This window comes from Oryzias latipes, chromosome 15 (assembly GCF_002234675.1).
Source record: "Oryzias latipes chromosome 15, ASM223467v1".
Lineage (NCBI taxonomy): Eukaryota > Metazoa > Chordata > Actinopteri > Beloniformes > Adrianichthyidae > Oryzias > Oryzias latipes.
This window is the reverse complement of record NC_019873.2, coordinates 22,328,466-22,354,434: the sequence shown is the minus strand read 5'-3', so window position 1 is coordinate 22,354,434 and position 25,969 is coordinate 22,328,466. Positions and strand designations below refer to the sequence as shown.

Genomic DNA, 25,969 nt, shown 5'->3' with positions numbered 1-25,969 from the left:
TAAGTCCGAGTCAGACGGACTTCCTAAAGACTGTTTTTTTTTTTTTTTAAGTGAGGAAATGGAAACAATATTTATGGCAGTGTAAACGAAAACTGTCAGGACATTAATGCCATATCTGGCACTCTAAGAACCAGTTTTTTACATTCTTTCTGAATATTTATCTATATATTTTTGATTAATCCTCAATTTCTCATATTCCGAACTTAAAAAGAATAACTTTTCGTACTGTTACGCTATAAATGTGATTGTTTCATACTATCAACTGAACCTAAAGAGTTGATCTAAACCAAACCAAAGCATCCTTCAAACACATATTATTGAGTATGATGTATACTTTATAGAAATTCTATATTAGTTGCTGTTGACCATCTTCACCTGGTTGGATGTTTTCTAACAGGCAAAAAGCATAGATTTTCTTTTCTATTGCCCAATTTTTACCTCATCTTTCTTAATCTTTATAACAGATCTTTGCTGAAAGATTCTTAGCTTTTATGTTGGCAGACCAATCAGCTTGCAACACCTTGTCCAACAGTTCTTTTTTTGTCCAACTGTCTCTTAAAACCTGAAAGAATTGGTGTTGACTTTTCCATCATGTTCTGTAAATTCAATTTAAAACCCCCATCTTTAGATTGCTGTCAGTTCAAATGCTGCACAAACCCTCTTACTAATTAAAATCTGCAGCTTTTTGGTTGCTTGCTGTTGCCTCGTCATTTATCCAAAATGTTGCTGGGATTGAAATCCATTGTGTATATTTAAAACGTCAGTCAGTTGTGGGTCTGCACAGGCTTGTGTTTGCTCCCTTTAGTACCGAAAATGAATCTGCGTAATCGATTGAGTTTTGCAGGAAGATGAGACAAAAAGGTAGAGCAGTTTGAATTTTTGTAAGGCAGAAGTTTGTCAGCGAAATGGACTTAGTGCTTCTGTTCCCAGGTAGTCAGGGCAAACGCTGGCCTCGTCTGTCAAACTGTGATAATTGAAGTTTTTCAGAGTCAAAAAAGCATCCATGTTTCATTTTGATTTCTGATAGCTACTTTTATCTGCCGAAAGATTTCCTTTTGACTTTGTTTCATTTATTTTTTGAATTGTGTTTTGGTTTCTGGAATTGTCTTTATTTTTAAAATCTAATGTTGTTTTTTCCATTTCTTGTTTTGCCTTTTTTAATTGTTGTAAACCTCCAGCCCACTAAATAGTCCCTCCTCCACAACCTGCTCTGTTACTTTTTTTTGTATCCCACGTATTTTGCACAATAATGTCATAATTAAAATGCATGAAATAGTGGATTTCATCATTAATTTATTAAACTGTTTTCCTGTCATTTTTCAAAAATTATGCTTTTTTATTCTAAACCTTGAAATAGCATCAGTTCTGCAGTGTTTAAAAAAGATTGATTTGTGTGTTTGTTCATAGACTTTGCCTTGAGATGCCACATAGTGTCAGCATTTGTGCGTTTGCTGTGCCCTTGAATACAGCTGTGAGAAATTGTGTTATGAATTACTCTTATCTGGTCTCCAGCCAGCGTCCCCTCAGTGCTTGCCGTTCATTGGCTGGGAGGGCATGAGTAACGGCCTCTCTGATTGGTGGACTCTGACAACCTGTATTTTTTTTTTTAAAGGGTGGAGGTTGTGTGTCTTGCAGGAGAGCTGTGCTCTTTAAGGTGAGGTTGACTGAGCACACTGGAGGGAGTCTATTTAAAGGACCCGCCCCCCCCCTCTTTAATGATTCAACAGTTTGCCCCTCCCCCCACTTCTCATGAAGATCAGCTGGAGGAAGTGGTGCTCAGCCAATGGGATTACAGTAGCAGATTGACTGTGTGTGCTGCTGAGGAAGCCTTGAGGCAAGCCCGGACAAGCAGCAGCTCTGCCTCTGTGTTTGTGTGTTTTAGGAAGAAATGTAGGGCAGCCACTTTGTCTCCCTCCCTCAGCCGGCTCTCTGTCTCTCTTCCTATCTCTTCCTCCGTCTTTGTTTCCACTCTGCAGTCGCCACGGCGACGCGACATTGTTGCCGCCCGCATTTTCACTTCCGTAATTGTTGAGGGATCGTCTCTTGGATTCTGCCCGTCTGAGGATCTACAGAGGGGGCATGTGTTGTGGTGCGTGAGGGTGTGTGTCTGAGAGGCAGAGAGGTGAGGCGGCTTCAGGATCCAGCCATGAATTCCTGTTGGAAAATGAAGATTCAGGTATGTGTTGCCGTTGAGTTGTTTGTTTTGTGCGGCTCACCCAGCATGTATGTTGCAAATGAAGGGAAATGAGGGGAGGCCTTGTATGTCTGGCTATGGCAGAGGGATTCAGTGACATGTTTTGATCAGTACTTTTGCATTTGAAACTAAAGTGAGACTCCCTCTGTCCTTTTCACTGGATCACAAATGTATAAATGTATCCACCTTTCTGTGTTCTTTTTGATTGTCTTTATGCTTGTGTGCATTCAGCCCCGTCTCTGCGAGATGTCCTTTCACGCACATTCAGGGTTACTTAAATATTTGTGCACGTCTTGCGCATTTCACTAAGCATCTGCCACCTCTCCAGTGTTAAAGGTTGACCCACTTTCTCCTCCGCCACTGCCCTCTGTGCAGGAGAGCATGGAGCGGACAGATGCACTGTACGCAGCTTCCCACAAGTCTGTTTGTGTGTTGTTGGAGCTTGATAACAGATTGTGAAGGTACAGAACATTATGAAATGCCTTGTCGGCACTGGTTCTTACACAAGAACTCCTCCCTGCCTGATGGCCGTGTTCTTTGCTCGTCTTCTCTGGCATTTAACTGCACTTTTCCAGAAATAAAGAAGAGTAGTCGAGTGAAGCTCCTCCTTGGTGAAGCAGCCAGACATGCAAATAAACACCCTCCCTTTTTCTCTCCCTGCAGCTCAGGATATCACATTATCAAGTGATGAACCGAACTGCAGAGGTTTTGTGTCAAATCCGCAGCTGGGTGGAGAGAGGAGGAGATTAGAGCGGTCACATGTCATGGCAGAGCTTAGGCCTTGTTCCGCAGGGGAGATGGAGGAAGAGCTGAGAAAGACGAGCCAAGAGAGAGATGAACCCTGATGGGAAAGGATGCAAACAAGTTTTTTGTTTGCGATGTGGTTTCTGTCACTGTCTCAGTCACAAGTTGAGTTTTGCTTTTGGTTCAGGATTACTCAGTATTTCTGAATCAGCCCTCAGGCTTACTTTGAAACTTTTCTTTTTACTCAAACAAACTATGAAAGAACATAATCTTTCTTAGATTTTGCTTTTAAAAGATTACTCATTTCATACACTTTGGAGCCCATTTTTGTAGGCTCTCTTAAAGCATCCACTCTGTTTGTAATAGTTTTCACTCCTTCTTCTAATATTTTAGTTCCCGTTTGTCAGATCCAGGGATTTAAGATTAAAGACCCACTCCAATAAAAGTTGTGATTTTGGTGTTTTTAACATGTTCTTGTAGCATTTTTCTGATAATGAATGACATTTATAATGAAAATTAAGCTTAAAATTACATTTTTGAGCTTTTTTTTTGGTTTCAAATTGTTGTGAATCTGGAGCAGACAAACAAAAATTTCTGTCTGAAAAATCTTGTAGTTGTGACGTAGTTGCTATAGTTGGCCCAAACTCCTTCCTCCACTCCACTCCGATGCAACCACTTGCAGACAAATGGATCCATTTACATCTTTGTTTTCCTAATCTGAGCTGGCATCTGGCTCAAAACCTTTACGACTGGATAGCTCCAATATTCCTCGCCGTTTTTGTTGCACCGGTAACGTTATGTTGGGGATGTGAGGGGCTTCATGCTAGTGGGAGAGCATGCAAACCAATGGATGATGGGAAATGGGGACTTTGCTAGCTTCCACTTTATTGAAGCTGAAAGGACGTCATTATATTTCAGTTATTTCATGTTTATGTTAATCTTTTGACCTGATAATTCCCCCGTTTGAGACATTTGCTCCACCATAACTGTATTGTTTTGTGAGCAATAGGGGGAAGATGGATTCATAAGGAAGCAGTTATAACCGAAGCTAACCTCAACTCAACACACATGCTTTGTGTCTTTTGTATTGTCCTTTTCTGAGTTGTATTGTCTGCAAATACACAGTTGTGAGTACTGCTTGCATGTAGCGTAGAACAAAAATACAAGGCGTGCATGTTCAGTGAAATCTGTGCTTATGACAGCAACACTGATATAGATTTATGAAAGCTCTGACATTATTTCTGTCATTCACTGGCGTCTTCATGCCTGACTTTGTGTATCTACGCTGTTTAGACCATTCTGTACTTGTACAATCAGCCTCACATTGATGCAGCCTCATCAGTGGATGTTGCCTGAGATCGAGTCCCACTGTTTGCAGTCCTGAACGTCTCTGAGCTGATTTAAAGTGGTCGGACTTCTTGTATTTTTGGATGTGAAACCAAAGAACGTGTTTGCTTTTTTCGCTTGATCTCCTACTTCTGCTTTCCCAGTAATAAGGCTGACCAAACCTCTGAATTTCATAATTTACCAGAAGTGACGCTGTTGATTTTCATGCTAATATAGAACAGCAATTTTGATGAAGATGTCTCAACAATTGACTGTAAAGACGTTATTCGTTTTCCTAGAGGTCCGTTTAGCCATGCAGCACTGCTGTAAAGTCTTTAGTGGCCTTGATTTTGAGGGTTTTTCACTAAATTCTACAAGCTTATAATTTAAAAAGCTGAGTTGATGTCTGTCTTTCTGCAAGCATTTCCTCCTTTTTGCATGTCTTTGAATGGATGACTATTCTTACGGCAGGACTGAAGGGTTGAGCACTAATAACTCGGCTGAGAAGCACTGCACCACTAATTATCTGTGGCTTGACTTTTTCCTCACAAGTAATGACTCGTGTCATAGAAAAGAAGTAAACCTGAAGTGGTGCTAATGAGGCGACAGGATTTCAGTGACTTTACTAACATACTTGTCTGGATGTTGCAGCTACATCCTCCTGCTTCTCTACCTCATTTTGCTAGTTTCAAATGTCTGAAAGTTTTCACTTCCCCTCCAGTTTGATGGATCTGAAATGCTTAGTCATGATAGTTACTCCTTTACCATTTCCTGTTCGGACATTCCACTTTAATTATAGGCGAGGAACGCTGAGGGCCAGAGCATCAGCTAGAGTTTGAGGTAATACAGAGAACTATGCTGTTTTTAGGAGCACAGTTGGATGCTCTCATTTGCAGTAATACTGAAAAGCTGCAGGTTTAGTTGAAAAAAAAAAAAAAAAAAAAGTCTGAAGTTCCCCTCCTGCAGTCTTACACTGCCTGAATTTGATGCGGGGGAAAAATGACTTTGCTGAAAAACCACCTTAAATACCAACATGCACCGTGTTCAAAATGACGTGTTTCCTTTAGAATGCCTACAACGTACCGACATGTAAGAAATATGTTGCCCTCAATTCTTCTCTGAACTGCGTGACCTGCCTGTAATTTCCTCCGCCCTCAGATGCTGCCATTGTTTTTTCGATGCGTCTGTGGCCATCATCCAGGCCACAACTGTTTTTGCTCTGCATATTTGAAATTTCTCATCTGGTTGAGATTTCTGGCAAATATTTCAATTATTTTTGTAGCTTCAGGAGTCAAATCATCTGTCAACTTGTCTGCAGAATTTTGAACATTCACACAAAAGATAACAATGCCAAATTTGAACCTTTCCATTTGTCGGAATGATCCTTGAGGATCCTTTCCACTCCAGGCATTTATTTTAGAGAACATTTTTAACAGACTGTGTCTTTTTAGTTTCATTTTTTGTCTATATGTATTTTTTGTTCTAGTTTTATAGTCATGAAGTCTTTTAACGGTTATAAAGAACTATCTATGCACATTTTTGTGCTTTGTTTGTACTTTTCTTGGAAATGATAAAACGTTTGTCATAGATTTAGTTTTCTTTTTAAAATCTTATGTCACTACAAGCTTCTGTGTGCAGTTTAACATTTTTTTCCTCATTTTTCGTCTTGATATTCTTGGACTTGATTTAAATTTTAGAGAATAAATGTCTACAAGCTCATAGTTTGGCCTAAAAAATAAAACAATTTCTTCCATGTAATATGGATATATGTCCAATGTCACCATTTTCCTCAAATGCATTTGTAAAATCTCTTATAAAAAATAGATTATATCACCAGTCACCCGGGTGTTCATGTTAGGATGCTGGCAGACTCCTTCAGCCTTCAATACAAAATCACATTTGGAAAAGATCTGCTTCCAAAATACCTCTTTTGCCTGACGTTGGTCGACATGTCAGCAACTGAACATGTTAAAGTTAGGCCAGAGATGCTCCAAAGTCCTGTGTTGCAAGTCAGGTCTGAAGTCTTAAAAGGTATAATAAAATAAATATCGGATTGTCAAAAATCTTCATGAAACTACTTTTAAAGTACTAGTTGGGATGCATTGACATGCAGTCCTGATGCAAAAGTATGGAAAAGAGAGCTTTTATTTTTAGACCTGCAACTTCTTGGAGACAAAAAAAAAAAAAGCAATAAACAAAAGAACATTGTCCACCAGTCTCAAACCTCAAGTCCTTGAGGTTGCAGGTCAAGTCTTATGTGCAACTCAAGTCTCAAGTCCAAGTCCCCATCTCTGAGCTGGGCTTGTCCTAATTTCATTGATTCCTATTTATTTTAATTTATAAGAAATCAAAAGAGCTTTGAAGTATTTACTTCAATTAATTGAAAGCTTATCAGCAAATGTTTGGAGAATCACATTTCTTTAAGTTTTATTTAGTATAAAAGATACAACATCAATAAATTTGGGGAAAAAACATTTAATTTTGGTTCATAAAGCTGTTTCTTTTTACCCTGGAATGTAATTTTTGTTCTTTTACTGCATCATTTTCTTTCAAAATAATAACTTTTTAAAATGCATATTTCAGTGTCCTCTTTATTAATCTGGAGTTCTTTGAATGTGCTTTATATCCTATCGTTTAGATTAGATTAGCCGGTTTTCTCTAGGAAATGCGTAAATGGTGGTTCCTGCACTGAGAAGTGGAGGTGTACATGAGCAGAGGGTCACTGAACTGCAGGGATTAGGTAATCTTCCTTTTTTGGTTTCTTTGTTTCTTCTGCTGCGTTGAGTTCAGCTGCTTACAAAAAGAGGTGCATTGTGTTTATGGATAATAGATGAGAAATTTGCACAGGGATTCTGTTAACGTCTGGAAACGGCAACATCTGGTTTAAGAAAAAAAACTTGAGCTGCAGTGCAGGTTTGCTTCTGAGGCAGAGGAAGTTGGGAGTGCAGGGACTTAAATCTCTGCGTTGCCTTCAGGGAGGCTCCCACTCTTTCATTTTCAGGCTTGAAGCAGACTGTAATATTAATGATGTGTTTACAAGTGATCAAACTATTTCAGGGAACTGAAAAGTTTGCCTTTAAATGCTCTCATTAAAACATCGGTAGATTTGCCTTCTTCTACTCGGGGGATCCCGGAATAAACTTGAGTCGAAAAGAGTCCTTGTGTTGCTTAATGATGGGCAGAAAAGATGCCAATCCTATTTCGGTTTGTGCCACATGCTTTATAGATGAGTAGGCAGAAGAAGTCTGGGCACGTCTTGTCATGTGGATGGAGTTTATTGTAAAAGGTGTTTTGAAAAGCAAAAAACAAACTCAAAGGTACGTTTTTACAAGTGTATAAAGCAGATAATGTAGCTTTATAATAGTGATAATAGCTTTAAATTTATGTAATGTTATGTAATGGAAAAGGTTTGTCATGCAGCTCATGCTTTATGGTCCAACTCTTCCTTTTAACGATCAGTTTTATGTTTGTTGCTGCTGTAAAGCGTCATCTTGATGGTTCCGGTTTATGCTGGCCGTGTGGCACGATGCAACGATATGATGCAGAGAAAACCTTTCTTTCAACAAACTACAACACCGTATCATTTCAGATGCTAAATGAAGATCGTAGTTTCAAGATTTTCGTCATCTAGGCAGTCAGTTTAAAGAGCTTTGATATTTTTTCTGGTCTTAGATCCAGAGATCACCTTTTATCTAATTTTAAAAAAGTCTATCTTAGGTTTCAGCTGAATTCAGAAAACTTCAACCTTTACATCTATCCATGTTGACAGATGCCATCCATCCATTATTAGAACCCACTGAAGGGCTTTCAGGGTCACAGGGTGACAACAGCCAACTCGGATACTGTTGAGTGAAGGTGGGAAACAAACATTGACTGTATATGAGTACTGGACCCAGTGAGTCTGTTACCCGTAGAAAACTACTAGCTTCCAGTTCCAACGTAACAACAATGATTGGTCAGTCTGTCTGAGTCTACATTTGTCTGCCAATCAGGAAAGAGCTTGTTGGAAGTCTACACCCCTACCACTTGAAAGTGGGCTCAGGAGAATCGGAGAAGTATTTTGAACGTTTGAACAATTATTGAGGCATCTGATAGGACAGTTTGTAACATTAATAACATGTGCTGCAATAAAAGTATAAAATAAAAATAGGATTGGCATTTTTTTTTAAAAGATGGTTATTCTTATAAATATAGTGAGTAATCGCTGTTAGTTTCTCTATGGAAGTCTGTCAGATTTTGGCTTTTTGGAACCAGTGGGTACTTCCAGAGGGGAGGGGTTGCTCAGTCCAGCTTTCATTTACAGTCAAGTGGTACTGCCTGAAAAGTTTAAATGAAAAACGGATTAAATAAAAATGCTTAAACGAAGGTTAAACTCACTAAAGTTGAACCAGATTTTATCATTTCAACAGTGTGGAGTTGTAAATCAATGCTAGTTTGTTTGTCAATTACAAAGAGATTAGTATATGCGGCTGGATGGATAATCTCTTACTGAATTCTGAAATTCACAAACGGGACCGGTATATTGACCAGAGTTTTCCCCACCCACCTCAACAATCTTTAGAAAATGACCAATAAGGTGGGACAAATGAAAAGAGCTTTGTTGGGTTCATCCACCTGCCAATCAAAAAGACACTCTCCCAATAATGCTGAAAATTTAGCTTGAATATAATAAATTTGCCCCTCTCACCACATCCTTGAAATGCCATGAATATGAAAAAAATGAAAACATTTTGGTGCAAATTCTGACTTTTGAACATGAGTCGATGGGAAACTGTTACCTTTTGGCACCAGCCTCCGGTGGCCATTTGAGGAACTGCAATATTTCTATTTTCAGGATTGCATTCGATTTGGAAACAGAAGTTTGTGGTTTGGTCTGTTGGTTGCAAAATGATCTTTAGTAACTTAAATATATTTTACTTTGATTTAAAATGAAGAAAGACATTTTATGCCAAAAGTGAACAACCTCTATGCTAAACTTCGATTTTACTGACGAAAAACTTTGTATGAAAAGTGCAACTTTACTGACAAATTTATTAGAAACAAGGTTAAACTCACAGAAGTTTTATCTGCATAGAAGCCAGCTGAGCTGCTCTCTGAGGGCCAGAGGCAGTGGCCTGAAGAGAAATCCGTTCGAATATGACCTCTCCCCTTATACGCTTCCTTTTACAAGCCTAAATCTTTAGGGTCTCATCTGAAACCCGTGTTACAGGATGCTTTGCCTGCTAACAAACCCACAGAGGAGATGGGGAATGGTTCCCCAGCCAACTTAAACCTTTCTATCAGAAAAATGTATGAGTTCTGAGAATAAAGCCTACTTTCTTGATTCCAAGGAAGGTGACTCCACACTGTCTGCAGTACAGTTTAAATTCAAATGTTTTTATTCTTGTAATTAGGATTTAAATGGTTGGAAAAAAAACAGCCATGTTTCCTACTTATCTGGCATAATCAGTTTTGTCAGATAAGAACCAGTACATTTTGCATTCTGAATGCAACTGAGAGATATTACCAGTAAGGTGTGTTGTTTTTCATTGAAACTTTATTTTTGATGCTCTGCATGAATTATAATATTGTTTAGCTCAACACACTGCATCAATTTAAAAAGGTGGAGTCACCCTCCTATGACATTATATTGGCCTTATTGATGAAATAATGACAATAATACTGAAAAAAAAAAATAATCTGCCAGTGAAAACAGAAAGATGGCTCATCTTTTCTCTTAGGAGTCTTGAGTGTTAAAATTCATGCATGAGATGACAGATCTGTGTGTAACTGCACCAACCATAAATTCACTGCTCCTTTTTCCACAGTAAAACCAGATATGACTATGATAAGTGAATGTGTGGGTTTGGATGATTGTTAATCCCATAATTGCATCAAAGGGAAGCGAATCCGAGTTGTCAGCTGTGTCTGGAGGGTCTGGCTTGTTGGGATGCAGTCATGCATTTGTGTTGTATTTACATGACCTCAGGCGGTAAGAAAGATGAGAGGAAAGTCAGCAACAAGGGTTTGAGAGGACGGAGAGCGTGTGGTCTTATTACTATGGTAACTAGATGGAAGAAGCTCTTGTGTATAATCTAAGGGCCCTTTTTGTTTGGAAAGGAGGTTACGATCCATGATTTTTGGTGTCAAAGCTTCTCAAAAGGACGAGTTGATGCTTCAGCTTTCAGCTTTTCAATGGTATAAAGGGTTTATATTTCCTATCTTCTTTGTAGTAACATGCATTTTAAAGACATATAGTGCTTTTTATTTAAAAGATAACATAAAAAGGTTGGATAGTAAGGGGGGGGGGTTTAAAGTGAGGGAAAAATGTGAATCATTAGAAATCTTTTGCTTTAGCGTAATTTAAAAAAAAAAATACATTTACTGCATGTGTCCTTTGCAGACTTTAAAAAAATCTGACTAAAACCATGAAAGATTTTATTTTCATGTATCTTTGACCAATAAAGAAATAAAAGTGTATTTATAACTAAAATATCAAATATTTACTTCTCTGTTTTCATCTTAGGAATAATTACCTAGTGGAGGTTTATCTCATGGGTGTGCACATGTCCCATCAGTGTGTATTCAGTCTTGCATAACTCTTATTGATTACTTATTAAGTTGACATGCATGGCTCCAACATCAATACCAAATGCAGTAAAAAAACGGTGGAAGATTCTTATCTGGTTTAGGAGGCTCGACCTAAAAACGCAACTTTAAAACGCTCATTGCAAATACTTTACTTGACCTCCTTGGCAATGCTGATTATATGGTGCAGCTTTATTTCAGTAAAATAATCTTTCCTAAGGCAAACATCCTAGATTCAAAGGTCTGCTGGGCGACCGCAAAGTGTTCTGTATGTTTGGGCTGCTTATGGAAAAGCAAACAGTATTTATTAGCTGTAATTGTTCATAACATATTCAGACCATAAATATCAGGCATGCAAGGTGTTTTATGCAACTTATGTGATTCTGTATTTTAGAGGAGAAGCATGAGATGATGCTGTTTAACAATACGAATCAGATGCTGGCTGTTCTTTAAATCAAGTTTACTTTGTTAAAAATCAAAAAGTGTGCTTTTTGATTTTTAACAAAAAAAAAAATCAAAAAAATAAATTAGTATTTGTACATTGGGGGTTGGATAGTTTTTGTTTATTAGTGTATTAATATTAGTTTTCTGTCTTGCTTCTTGCAGAATGAAAAGCCTCTGGGTCACTCAGCAAGTAGATCCAGCAATATATCAAAGGTGAGTCAACCATGTACAACTAAAAACCCACTACAATGAAAATGGTGTTTTTAACGTGTTCTTGTGGCCTTTTTTGCATCATTGAGGACATATATATAAAGAAAATTCAGCTTAAAAATGGTGTTTCCGAGTATTTCTTTATTCAAATTGTGGTGAATCTGGAGCAAATGAAACATGCTGTGGGAAAAAAAAGTCTGTAGCTGTGTCATAGGTGCTTCTATTGGGGGGCCATAAATTCCCCGCTCCGCTACAGATAAATAGATCCATGTATGTCTTTGTTCTCCTTCTCTGAACTGGCATCTGGCTAAAAACTGTAAGGCTAGTACCATTTTAGCTGCATCAGTAATGGCAGGTTGGGGTTTTAAGGGGCTGTAAGCTAGTGGGAGCGATTGTAAACAGATGGATGATGGGAAAGCGGGTTGGGATTACTCTGCGTTAACAGTTCCGCCCACAACTCAGGTGAATTTCTTATTAACAGCCGACGATCTGCAGACACAGGTTTTTAGATTTTGGCTAAAAACGGCAGAATCATAATAAAAAGACCACTGGGGACGCTTTTGAAATGGATCAAAGACTTTAAGTGACGACAATCTGCATCGAGTTGTTGCAGCCTTTCATTATGAAACTGATAGGGTAAACAATAAATGTGGTTATAGTTTGAGTAGAATAAGATGAGGAAGAACCTCTGTCCCTCTTCCTTCTTTTTTACCCCCTTACTTCTCTGTTGCCCTGACACATCTCCCATTAAATGAGGCTCCAAACTGCAGTTTCTGTGCATGCTCTCTTGAGCCTCTTAAAGGATAAAACCGTTCCTTGTGCTAATAGATGTCATGGTCATTTTGTCACCGCAGGACAGCACCCAGCAGTTACGTTTCATCTTTTTACTCTTTTTAAGTGGACCAGCATGCCTTGCTCCGTGCAGGTGGTAAATGAGCTAATCTTTGTCGGGGTTACTGCTCCGGTCAAATATTATCACTGTTTTCCAAAAGCGGCGTGTGGCTCAATTAGTTAATACAATTAATCAACTGAACTGTGCTCCTTTTTTATTTGGAAGGCTAATTTACTCCTCCCTTACTTTTTTTTTAAAAGGAAAATAAAATAATAAATAATTTGAAGGTTTTTGCTGGAAGTTGAAGCTTTTGAAGAAGATTCAGTAAGCAGAAAAAAAAAATTTAATTTTGGTTTATTGTTTTTGTTTATTGGTTTAAAGAAGATGTTACACAAACACAAAAAGGGGTAAAGGAGGCTAATTAAAGCTAAATAAATGGAAGTATGGTCTATTGATGGCAAAAATCGTAAATTCATCTTTAAAATCTGCTGAAGTTAGCAAAAGAAAGGAAACCTTGGTTAAAAAAATAAAAAAATAACATGAAACACTCACCACAACTATAGTAAATGCTACAGACGAAAACCCTAAATGTTTGAAATAAATGGTTAAAATTGCTTAAAGTTTGCAGAAATGGTTATCTGTCATTAAACACAATGTTTTCTGAACCTTTGAAGCCATCCAGTTGTTTTAAATGAGCCTAAAAATGTTTTCGACATGTTACATGACCTAAAGGTAAAGTCCTGAATGGACATTTTGATTTTGAAATTAAAGTTCAGAAAAAGAGGAGAGAATACCGATTGTTTTACAATTCAAAATGAAATCATACACTGACTGTCATTTTTCTGGGTTATTATTTCACAAGTCTAGCTGCATATCCTAGACATTTGTCAAGATGAAACCAGAACTCAAAATACAAAAATATTAAGGAAATAATTTAAATCTGATTTTTTAAAAATGGTTTGGTGTTTTCTAAACACGGCATTTGAATCTGTTTAGCAATCTCAGGTGTTTACGACGGTTTGCTTACCTCTGTGGGAAATCGTCTTATTTGCTCTCCGTTCAGAAGCAGACCTTTTTTTCTTTGCATGGAGACAGACACAGCAGGGAGCAGCTGGAATAATATTGATCTCATCTAACTTTTAAAGAAAGTGACAGGTGCCTGATTCAATTTTGCAAATCCATTACCTAAAGGGTATGGGGGGGGGGGGGTCTTGAGGTTATGTTTTTGTCTTTGTTTCAAAAGGAAATATAAAAAAGCTCTTAAAACACTCTTTCTAAAAAATGAGCCTTATATATTTTCTTGAAAAGCTGCAATCAACCTGGCTGTGACAGATATTTAAATGTGTGATTTGCTCCGGCAGACTCTGAATGACACGACCTTAAATGCAGTTGAGGCACAAGATGTTGTCCCCTCCACCCTCCACCACAGTCCTCCAGTTAGCGGTTTGAAATGCTGACACAGCTGAACAGGATTTTCTCAGTTATGAAACTAACAGATGTTTGACTTTAGTGCGTTTAGGAATTCTCAAAATGAGCTTGCCAAGTTGGCAAAAATGTGGGCCTTTTTGTTACAAAGTTGTACCAGGAGTTGGGTTCTTCTTAGCAATTCCAGAAATGTTCAGTGAATTTAAAAAATAAAAAAAATAAAAAAAAAAGTCAGTGTGGGTGTTTTGCCCTGGGGTGGGAGTCATGTAGTGATAGTTGCTTGGTAACAGTTTTCAACAAACCCTAACGTGGGATGAGCTTGACGGGACGAGAACTCCACCTCTTCTCATCCTTTTTGCACTATTTTCTTCCACGCATAGTCTTTTCAGGAATCTGCCATCTGATTTCAGCAGATGGCAGTGATCCAGCCTGTTGTCATTAAAAATCCTACCTGGACCCCCATTCCTCTGACAATTGTGTGTTAAATGGAGTGTAGGAAATTAGGTATTAGCAATGGACAGCCTTAATTACCAGTCAGCAGTCCTGCTGCCAGCTGTTGTTTCCTCCTGCTCCCAAAAGAAGGATGCGTCTGACTGACACCTTTCAAATGGGTCTTTCATTGTTCTGTTTGAACACGTCTGCAGAGTGTCACCTTCTCCACAAGCTTGTTACAGAAAACGTTGCCGCAGTATGCCGGTAAAATATATGTTCAGTAAGTCTTTTGGGACCCGGATTTCCACGTCTGCTGAATGAGGACGATCGACAAGACTTTATGTTTTTATGATGCACGCCGTGTATTTATAAGTCTCCCTGTTCGCTGCAGCATCTTGGCAGGATAAGATGAAAGCTTTTCATATTTCTAGCAATGACTCAAATGTTCCTATCGCCGAAATAACAAGGAATGTAGGTCAGGGTATTTTGTCTTGCAGTGATGGCTCACTCTAAAAATAAAAAAATGGTGCACTCGCTTAATTTACGCATGTGCTGACTTTAAAGGAGCTTCTTAGAAAGGTTTTTTGCTGCTAATTTTGTTTAAGACATCATCATTTTCTGTCATTTTACAAGCCGGCCTCAAAATCCAAGCAAGTGAGGGTCACTTAAAAAACAAACAAATGCTTCTTTTTAAATAAAAGTTTAAATAATCCAAAAGTCTATATATTACAAAAATCCTTAAAATGGTTTTTATGGTGTAAATAGTTGGCTATTAATTGCTTTCTTTTTCTTGAATGTAACTCAGAAAAGCCTCTACCTTCTATGTTTACAGTGTTTGCTTGTTCTGGTCTCAGAGGAAAGCCTGTCATAAGACAGCCAGTGTTAGATTTATGTAACAGGGAAAACATGCAGCAGAATTTAGCTGGAGGCTAAATCCTTTCATAAAGTTGATATTGCCTTCATGAGTGAGCCTGTCACTGTGGAGGATCTAGACATGTGGTGGATGAAAATGGGAGTCCAGAGCTCAAAACTTTTCTTTTTCTTCATTAATTAATCCTATTTTTGTTAAACTTATACCTTAAGTGTTGCTTTTTCTGAGAGGAGGAAATTATTTAAAGTGTTATAAAAGCATGCAGGTGTCTAGGGCAATTTATTTTGTCAAATAGGAGATTGCTCCGAGTATATCTGCATATCCAAAAGCGGCTCCTGAGCTGAGTGTGGGATGTGGATTGCCTGTTGATTTGGCACGAGTTGATTTTCCACCCTGCGAGGTCAAGAGGCTTAGCAGCAGCCCGATCTCTCTTTAGAACTCAGCCACAGAGCTGGGAGATGCCTCCTACACCGTTTGCAAATGAACGAAAACGTTATGGTTCTCATAGTGGCCCCAAAGCAGCATCTCAGTGGGCTGCCGCTGATATTTGGCAAAAACATCTGGTCGTTCTTAAAAACCGAAGCTGTGCAGTTTTGGGGGATAACACACTCCACTGCTGTGGGGAACATAGCAGACCTGATGTGTAGATAAGCTTCAGGACGAGTCTGTTAAGCTTTGAAGACCACCGGGGGTGAAGGGAGGCAAGAAAATACTGTTTTTGTTTTCCAGAAAAATCTGGTTGTGTCACGAGCTGGCCGTCCTGCATCTTGTTATAAAATTAGGATTAATAAAAGAACTAATTTGATCATATTTTTATGTGACTGCAAAAACTAGATATTGGGGTGTAATGATTCATTTTAACAATTAATCCAGAACATCTTTAGTCAAAACTTCAACCAGCGTGACTCAGGTGCCGGTGAAGTTTTCCAGATTCCTTGGATTTCTTGCAAAATAATCAAGTGTAAATTAAAAAACAAGTAAAACAAGAATTAATGGCAAATCCATTCACATTTTAGTTTCATAAATGTCAGTCCACTGTTGTTTTTCCACATAAAATCATACAAATGAAACATTAAAAGAACCAAACTGTACAGTCACATGACTTTGCAATATTCAAAGTGTTTCCACATATTGGACTGGAAAGATGGATTGATTATTCTTTTTCTGCCATCACATGTGTGTTGTCTGCTGTGATGTCACAAAGTCGTTTTTATGTTACAGTAAAATAAACCTACCATGCCTCAGTCCAAATGGGAATTTTGAAATTATTTTATACTGGCATAGTTCAAATCGATTAACAACCAACGGATCGACCTGGTTGGATCAAAGAAATAGAAATTGATTATCTTTGAATAATTGTTAACCCCAAATAAATATTTAGCTGAATTAAGGTTTTGAATTTTTGTTGTTGACAAAAATGCAACCTCTTTTTGTGGAAAATGTCATAAAACACAGAGGAAACAATGTAACAAGACATGTTTGCCAAAACTGAATGTCGTATGGTTTTATGAACATAATTTTATTACACCTATGTTTCTAAATAAATAATGTCATGCCCTTGATAAGTTGATTTTAAATTATGGTATTTTAATAACAGGTTATGTCTGTCAGTATTTTCCTAATAATTCCCTAAAACTTGGTAATCCTCCATAAAAAAAACCAAAACTAAATAATGAATTGATGTTGTCTCTTTTTTTTGCTGACATGAAATCTTGTTGTCTGAAATTGAAGTTTGCACGGATGCACCATTGTGATCACGTACTGCCAGAGTGTGATCAGTGAATGGCTTCCTCCACCCTCTTCATCTTAGCTGTGACCCGACAGCCTTTAGTGCAGAGGAAGAGAGCTGAAATATCATTTAGCAGCAAACCAGAGAGGGTTTTTCTTTTCTTTTCTGTGAGATCCTTCTCCACTCTCCTCTGGACTCCACTCTTTGTATCAGCTAGGAAACTTTATGAGAGCAAAGCTGAAGGTTGGACTAAAAAAATGAAGATATCAAAAGGTCTGAGCAAAGCATTTTTATCTGTAATCTTTTATTCTTCATGAGTAATCTGCACAAAGGTTGTTCCTGATTGATAAACTGTGAGCAGCTTTAAAAGTTAAACTTGGCAATGGTGTGGATAATTTAATCTTTATCGTGAAGAGGGCAACATTTTCTTTGTCTACTTGGAAACTGCACCATGCCAGTCTTTTTTTAGTGCATGTGAACCTTGAACATAGATTGCTTATTCAAGCAAAGATGAATTGAAAATGAATCGATTAAAAAAAAATATGCATGGAGGATAGTGAGCGAGAGCTGTGCTCCACCAAGGACAATGTTCAAAAGAAAAACAAAGTTTATCAGCTGGTAGTTAAACTGACGTGAAAGTGATATTGTACTTAAGATTAACTTTTTGTTTTAAATAAAGCTTCATGCTGCGTTTGGTTCATTCAGTTCTTCAGTGATTGTTAAAAAAAGGTCTTAGGACACACAAAACAAGCTATATAATAACCAACTTGCATGAAATGAATTTAACTTGCTCTTTGTCTCTTTTTGCTCTAGTGGGTTTGTAAAATTTGCTGTTTTTGTCCAAATTTACAACAGTAGCACCATATGTCCTGTGAAGTGTCATAAGCAAGAAAAAAAAAACGCCTTTTTGCTTTGAAAAAGGAAGTGGTAAACCTCAGTGAAACTGCAACTTAAAAAAAAGAGAAGGGCTTCATGTTTGTGGTCATGTACTCAACAGCAAACTGTTATGAAGGAGGAGCTGTGCTGCGCAGATTAACAGGCTGAAGGGCAACTGTGGACAGAGGTTCTCCATCGATCGTGTCATGCAATGAGCTATGAATTTAGTTAGAAACAAAATCGATATGTAATTAGTCTCTTGTTGAAATAACCAGGACCCCTGTGTCTTTATGTTGACTGACCTAATAGACTGTTCCTGATGTTCTTGGCCTGTGGACTGACACAGAATAAGAGGAGATTTATAATAAATTCAGACGAAATAGGAGAAAGTCCTTTTCTAGAAACATTAGGCGGGACTTTAAACTAGAGATCAGGAAGGTTCAGTAGGGGGAGGACATGAATAAATTCTATAATGGCACAAATAATCAATTTTGGCACTTTAAAGGTGTTTAACATGATTCCTTAAACATGAAAATGATAATTCTAGTTTTTGAATGTATTCTTTTCTTCAAGTTTCTTCTAAGGACCCGCTTCATTTAGAAAATTAAGCTTAAAATTTTCCTTTCTATATATTTCTTTATTCAAATCATTGTGAATCAGGAGCAGACAAAAAAAATGAAACACTATTTGAAATTGCTTGTAGTCGTAACAAAGAAGCTACAGCAGCAACAGCAAAAGCACGAGCTTCCTACTCCGCTTCATTTCAACGCATCCACTTGTAGATTAGATCCATGAACTGGACGTCTTCGTTTTCCTCGTCTGAGTTGGCATCTGCCCTAAAACTGCACGGCTGGATAGCAATTTTTTTTTTAGGGTAGCAATGTTATTTTGTAGTTGTGAACTTGTAATTTTCTGTAAGCTAGCAGGAGAGCATGTAAAAAGCTGTGTGACGGGAAGTGGGGACAGGCTTACTCTTTGCCAACAGTCTCACTCACAACTCTGTGGTGAATTTCTGAGGAACTCCTGCGGCTCCGGAGAAACTATCTCCTAGAAAATGAATTGATTTTGGCTAAAAAAAAAACATCATAATCAGATTTAAAAGACCACTAGCATAGATGAAAAGATGATAAAGTGGGACTGAAGCCATCAGTCATTCATCAGACAACAAAGAAAATCTGTACAGGGAAGAAAATATATATGCAATTCAGAAATCCAAGACCTTTTAAAATGTTTACATTGAATGCATCTTTGCTTGAAGATGTTACCTCAAATGCTGAAGCCTCTGCATCTGGTTGATCCTTTCCCTTTACATCTGGTTTTTGTCCAAGACAGATTTTCGTTTAGGTGCAATTCTCAACAGCCTGTCACCCAGCAAGAAGACTAGTGTCACCACTTTTCAAGATTTTCCTTTAAACTTCTGGTTTTGTGTCGTTTTTTTTGCAGGCAGGAAGCCCAACTTCAGTCAACGCTCCATGCAGTTTCTCAAGGACGTCGGTTTCTCCTTCTAGCCAAGACATCTGCAGGTACAAACCACTTAAGGCTTAATTTATGGCTGTAGTGTTCTCCATAGAGATATCAGCACTTAAGGGGCATTAAAGTGACTCTTTGTATTTGTCTGCTACTAAGCAGGTTCCTCATTAGAGTGATATTGGTTTTACTCTTTAAGTTTGAGCAAAACAGTTGATTTGCCTGCAGGCAGTAGGATTAGTCAAAAGAGGATCATTCTGTGAGTTGTACTGTCATGCAGAACCAAAACTGTGTCCCTTTTTATTTTTTTTTAAACCACCTTCCCATTTCTCTTTCTGTCTTTTCCCACATTTGATCCTGCTGTCCTCTTCTGTCTGTCACAAACACGTCAAACACTGACAACAGCGGTCAGGATCAGGGTTCTAAGAAGCAGACTGCTGTGGTTCTGCTGAACTCCAACAGTAAAAACCCTCAAGTTTCAGGAAGCGTTTTATTGGCCACCCTCTGCACAGATGCCCCGCCCCCCTGGAAGCAGGTCAAACAGAGAGACTGGCTGTCACTGCTCCGCCCGACCTCTATAAACATCCGACCCAACAGCTCTCTCAGGTTTTCAGTGTCTCTGAACGATGTGGGTCAGCGTGTGGACAGCCTCTGCCGCGGCCTTCACTTCATAGACCGCACATGCTCAGATGGAGAACTGGACACGAAGAAAGAGTCTGCTCAGGGCCCTGGCTCAGATCAAAGGGCGCACACACTTAACCCAAAGCTGATCCCAGCCCAAACCCATCAGAGGCCTAATGGCCCCTCCTCTACCAGAACCCAGCCCCACCTCGTCCCGTCCTTAACCAACAACTACAAATACATGCTGGGTCTCCCTTCAGCTAACCATGTGTCTGCTGACTCTACCCTTTCCAACACACACTTCCAGCCTTCTTCTGCACCAGGTCCCCACTTCCTCCGAGTCCTCCTCCCCTTTTCTCGATCTTCTACAACCACCAGCTTCCAGTGCTCTGAGATGGGCAGCTATGCCTCCCAACTCCACATGAACAAGTCCAGTAGCACCCTGCTGGAAGGATTCCCATCTGAGGATCCGCTGGGAAGTGACGACGTGTTTGATGCAGGCCTACCCAGGTCACTTCTAAAGCAAACAGGCCAGCTGGGGGCCCCTGAAGCGGTCACTGTACCCGGGCTCAGTGCAGCTTTGGCCCCTCTGTGCTATATGGACGAGGACAATGACCTTGAGTGCTGTTCGTCCCCTTTGTCCGAGAAAACCGGCCCACTGTCACCCTTTTCACTGTCTGCGGACTGCTGCAGGTGGGTGACTGTATGGATGCTGTAATCCACACTCCTGTGACTGCTAGATCCCCCCTGTGCAGTTTTGTGGCATTGAACCCACAGCCCTGTGGAGTAGTGGCAAGTTCCCCTAGTGTAACTATCCAACAAATACACACAACTGAAGCCAAACGTGCCCTGTGAACCCTGAAAAGTGCAGCTTTTACACAGTAAATGTGCATGCCACCTCTCTGTTCGCCTCCTCCCTTCTTATCCTAATTCAAACCCTTCTGTGTCTGGAGCTGAAATGTTTGCATCAGGGAACCACCGTTGGTCTCATTTTTCTGTCGAGCCACGTTTCTAAGCTCATACTTCTTGTTACCGGATCGATGATGCAGTAAAGTGTCTTATATCGGCTGTAAAAAATTGGGATTGATTTCACACAGAAGCTGGAAGTTCTGTGGTGAGAGAAAATGTTCAGGAGAGCAGAGGGGGAATGAGGTTGGTGTGGTGGAATTCTGAAAAATCGGGCGTGTTTTCGTCTGGGAAATCAAGAAACGGAAAGGACACAACAAGAAAAACAGACTTATCTGGATCAGAAAAGAAAGAGCCTTGCAGACTTATTGGTAATCATGTTAGACGGAACTAAGTAGTGTCCGAAAACAGGAGCCAGTTGTTACTTCCCCCCACCTGTGAGGATTGGTAATATGAAATGATTGATAGATAAGAAAACTACTTTTTTTTTGGTTCTTTTAGGCTGAGTTTCATTTGCTTTGGCTCAACATACAATGTTATTTTTAGATTTAAATCTTAATTTTAAATGAATCATTAGTTGTTTTTACTACATCACTAAGGCTGGTTGTTACCTGTTCTGCTGTCCGGGGTTCACCTTTCACGTGTCAGATTTCTGAAGGGAACGTCGGCTAAGAATCTGCAAGGTGTTTGCCAGGGATCAGGAGGCAGATTACGCCTTCAAATAGCCCCATGTGCACACCAGCCGTACACACAAACACAACGTGCCACTTCTCAGTCAGGCGGTACGAAGCGTGAGCTTGAACCTCAGGTTGACCTCTGCCTCAGAGACGTGTTTTTTTTTGCTTTGTTTTTTACCCAGTCCTGAACGTTTTAATTATTAACCAGCTCTTTTATTGACAAAGCAGTGCTTAGAAATCTGATAAGAAATGTCAGCTTCAGTGTTTCTCGGTAACAAACTGGATTTCAGACAAGTTTGAACTTTTTTTTTCTAACTCAACAGCCCATGAAAACAGGATGATTAAAAATGTGCTACAGTTTTGCTGTCAGAGCTAAAAACAAATAAGAATATGAAATCATAACTGGAAAAAAAAACAGGAAGTTAGTTTCTCCAAGGTTTAGTGAATTACTTGAGTTTTACTCTATTTTTGAAAAAAGTCTAAAATAAGAATTCGTTGAGTTAAATGTTACCTATTAATCAATATACCATATTAACTTATTTTGACAAACATTACTCTAAACTTTTATGGGTAATTTTTATTCTGCTTATTTTTCCAAACCCTGTATTTTTCCCCATAGTCATATAAAACACAAGACAGGAATGTCTGACAATGCCTATTTGAATCTGCATAGCAAATATGTATCTTGATGAAGGATGAAGGTTACTCTGCCTAACTCAACTATGCTTCATAATGGCAATTGGGTGGGACCAAAAGTTTTAAATTTTGTTTAACAACCCACCTGCCAATCATAAAACCAAGCCTCTAAAATTGGATAATATGGGCAATAAACAATGAAAGAGCTTCTGAAACCAGAGTGTATTTAAGATCGAAAGATCCACCTCTGATCATCTGTTGATCTTTTTTAAGCGTTCCCCGTGGTCTTTTGATTATGATTATGAGCTTTTAAGCCAAAATCAAAAACCCTGGGTTGTTTTTTAGGACATAGGAGTTCATTAGAAATTTACTTCAGAGTTGTGGGTGGAAACATTAGTGCGGAGTAGTGATTCGAATAAAAAGTACTTAAAAACACAATTTTGTGCTAAATTTTCTTAATAAACACATTTTTCATTGAATTGGGTCTGTAAGAGTTTATTTTAGATGTAAAGTTGAACTTTTTAACCTGATGGTCTTAGAGAGTTCCTCCTTTTTTGCAACCTGCCTCCTGTGGTCTTTGGAGGAACTGCAGCATTTCTTACTTTTTTCCGATGTGCTTGATTTTTACACAGCCTTCTTAGTGGGTAGTTTTTAAAGCTTCCAACAGTATTTTTTTGTTTGTTTCTTTGTTCAATAAGTGAGCAAATGTGAGGCTTTCTCCAATGAGGTTAGCCCTACAAAAAGGAAGAAGTAGCTTCTTAAACCATGTGGAGAGAAGGGAGGATGACCTGCAGCACCCAAGCAGCGAACTCTGTAGTGTGTCACTGATTAGCGTGTTAACTTGTAGTCCTTAAACCGTTCATGCTCAGAACTAAATGTTTCACACAGGGAGAAAGATTGGTGCTGGCAAAAAAAAGCTGCTAGAAGGAACAGCGCACAGAGGCAAGGCTGGGCGCACGGGAAGAATGCCACAGGAGAAAAGTATGAGGAAGAAGAGATAACAGGAAGAAACTGAGTGCCTCAGCAGGGCTGTACAGTTGCAGAGCTTGTTTTCCTCTACGCCTGTGGTGCTTGTAATCTTCTGTGTTGCTTCTGATAGTTGAAACTGAATATACTCATACAAAGACAGCAAGAGACAGTGTTGTGGCTGCTAAAATGAAATTTGAGCTTCTCCTGGATATTCTGATCACAAACTTGATTGATTTTTGCAACAAATTTACATTATTTTCATTTTGTTTCTTTTTTACACTATTTAAAGACCCATTCCAATGAAAATCAGATTGTTTGTGTGTTTTTAACATGTTCTTGTGGCTTTTCTTCTGATCCTGGAGGACATGTATAAGGAACATTAAGATTAAAATTACATCTCTAGGTATTTCTTTATTCAAATTGTTGCGAATCAGGGGGAGACAAAAAAAATTGTTAAAAAACAAAATGAAAAAACTTGTGACGTAAAAGCTTCAACAGCGATTGTGATGCATCTACTTGTAGACAACTAGGTCCACGTACTTCTTCAATTTCCTCGTCCTATGTCCTAAAAAGTGGCGCAGGTTTGTTGATTTTTGGCTAAAAACAGCATAATCACAATTAAAGGACCACTGGGAACACTTTGAAAATAGATCAAAAGATGACTGGAGTGGAACTTTAAGAATTTATAGATAATTCACTTCTTTCCAGCAACAATTCTTGGTAAAAAATTAATAAAACCTTAATTTTTCATCAGACTTATCCTGCACTTTGTAATATTTCTTCTGTGCTATCATGTGGAGGTATGACATTATTTTTCTTTATTTACTCCCTCCTACATGGCAGAAAATCTGCATGAACAAGAGAATAATTTGTCGAACCTATCTGCTTCAGAAGGCAGCAATCCCTGATAAAAGCACTGAAACAGCCCATTTCCTAAGGCTGTTTTATTTTTTTTAACCCTTTTAAATTGAAAAACAGCACAGTCGGCGTGGGATGGGAATCTGCAGTTCATGATCATCTTCTCATCCATGCTGCCCAAACAAAGCAGCCTACCCATAACCATCAAAAAAGGCTCCTCTGGCCATGTTAATTGTGCCTCTTCATGTGTTTAATCCTCCTCTCCTTCATCTTCTATTGGAATTGAGCTATTTTTTTTTACTCTTCTTTGTTCACTTTGGCTTTAATCGCTTGGCCAGATCAGGAAAGTCTTCAAATAGAAAATGTTTTGCTTACGCCTAACATGTGGGTGTGCATGTGCATCTTCTTATCCTCTCCCGAACTGGGATAAAGTCGATCCCAGCCAAACTCTGCACCCATCTCCATCTTTTCCTCCATGCCCGACTGTTCCCAAAACACTGCTGTTACTGCTTGTTGCAGAGGAACAAACAGGAGCAATGCTGTTCTGGAAACATTTATCTTTCAATAGAAAAAGCGGTAAAAGAAAATGGATTGATTTCCCTCATGAGTTTTCTCCTCAGCTGTTATTTATTCAGTTTACCTTTAACAACTCTGAGGAGACGTGTGCGCTTTAATGCTCAGTACAAAAACTTGTACACCTTTATATTTATCCCACCAGTCTGGTCCAAGATACCTGACATTTAATCAAAGGGTAAATATGGTGGAGGAAAAAAAAAAAGGAGCCAGTTAATGTTCTGGTATTCTCAGATCTTAATGATTTTTTTTCTGTTGGTTCACCTGATAAAATATGAAACATTTCAGTTCCTTTGGTGTTTCTGCAACATTTCTGGCTCCAAAAAGAGTGGGTAGAAATGCGAAAAAGCCAGATAAAAAAGCCAGAAAAATCCAGATGAGCAAAATTTTGCGACAATGTACCTGAAGTTAATCACAGTACAGGAATTACAGTCAGAATTAAGGGATTTTCAAAAAGAATTCAGATTTTAAAAAAATAATAATAATAAGGGGATGGTTTCTGGGTATTATGTCTTTAGTATAGAAATACTTGTAGACTTCTTAGAATATCTTTAGAATGTTTTTGTTTCTGGAATTAGTCAAACTTCTGAATAGTTTATGATATTGACTTTTAGCCAAAAATTCTGCAGACTAAAGGAACCTAAATGTATATTGATACAGTGTAAACATTCTAAAAAAGCTGAACAAAAACAGTTTTATTCACATTTAAACCTTCTAAATTAACTATTAATATATATATATATATATTCCTGAAATTCCTCAAATGACCACTAGAGGCTTGAAGTACATTTTTCTTTTGTTAAAAAGTCAAATTTTACACTAAAACAAACAATTTGCTGTCAAATTTGTTATTACATTTATATTTATGACAACTGTGAGAAACATTTTTTTATATTCATCAATTGTTTTTATTTTATCATCAGGGGTTTATTGATCATTACGCATAGACCTCACAACCTCTGACTTTACTTTGCTTTCTTTTTCTATTTTCCGCATGTGTTGAGGTGTCCGACCAACGTCCGGTTTCATTTTCACCATTTAGAATCTTGAGATCACATGTCCTTTGTACTCAGCACACCATTACATGCATACTGCGCACAGACTCCCACAATCTTTTTCTTGTAAACACTCCCTCTTCATCAAATAGGTAATAAATCCGCTCCTCGATGCTTATGACTAAATGACTGGAACCGGTGTCCTTCTGCCTGTCAGACATTACTAAATTTGTGTTTCGTAAATGAGCAGCAGGTCGCCTCTGTCTGCCGTCTAAAACAGAAAATGAAAGGCTTCTTTCACCTAATTGAATGTTCAAGTTATCTGTGCTGAGAATATCTCCCTGAAGATTTGCACTGCAGGAACAGAACATCATTTAAACCGGTTAAATCCTGTTTGTTCATGTTGGACTGATTTGTGAAAATGTGACAAGTCGTCTTTGTTCAGTGTTTAAAGCAACATTTAAGGCTGAATCATTTGCAGCTTATGCAGGGAAAGAAAGTCAGTTAGCTCATTTTCATTTCAGTGAAATTTAAATGGGATTTTGTGTAGATCAAGCAGTTGTGATACTTTACAAGAATGGATTCTATCCCAACCTCTCCAGATTTTAGGTTTTTAG

General features: G+C 38.4%; 1 protein-coding gene across 7 annotated transcripts in view; it reads left to right on the top strand.

The window, feature by feature from the left end:
* The window catches only part of march8 (membrane associated ring-CH-type finger 8), a 75,413-nt gene that overhangs the window by 40,811 nt on the left and 8,633 nt on the right, over nucleotides 1-25,969 (top strand). For 3 of the 7 annotated variants that reach the window (XM_011484455.3, XM_020709583.2, XM_020709582.2), the window contains exons 3-5: nucleotides 11,438-11,488; nucleotides 19,094-19,173; nucleotides 19,523-20,431. In XM_011484455.3, coding sequence (XP_011482757.1) covers nucleotides 11,438-11,488; nucleotides 19,094-19,173; nucleotides 19,523-20,431 — 1,040 coding nt within the window. Of the gene's footprint in view, nucleotides 1-1,713; nucleotides 2,177-11,437; nucleotides 11,489-19,093; nucleotides 19,174-19,522; nucleotides 20,432-25,969 lie in introns of those variants that run through there. The other 4 variants (XM_011484453.3, XM_020709586.2, XM_011484454.3 and 1 more) reach the window with 2 other exon arrangements.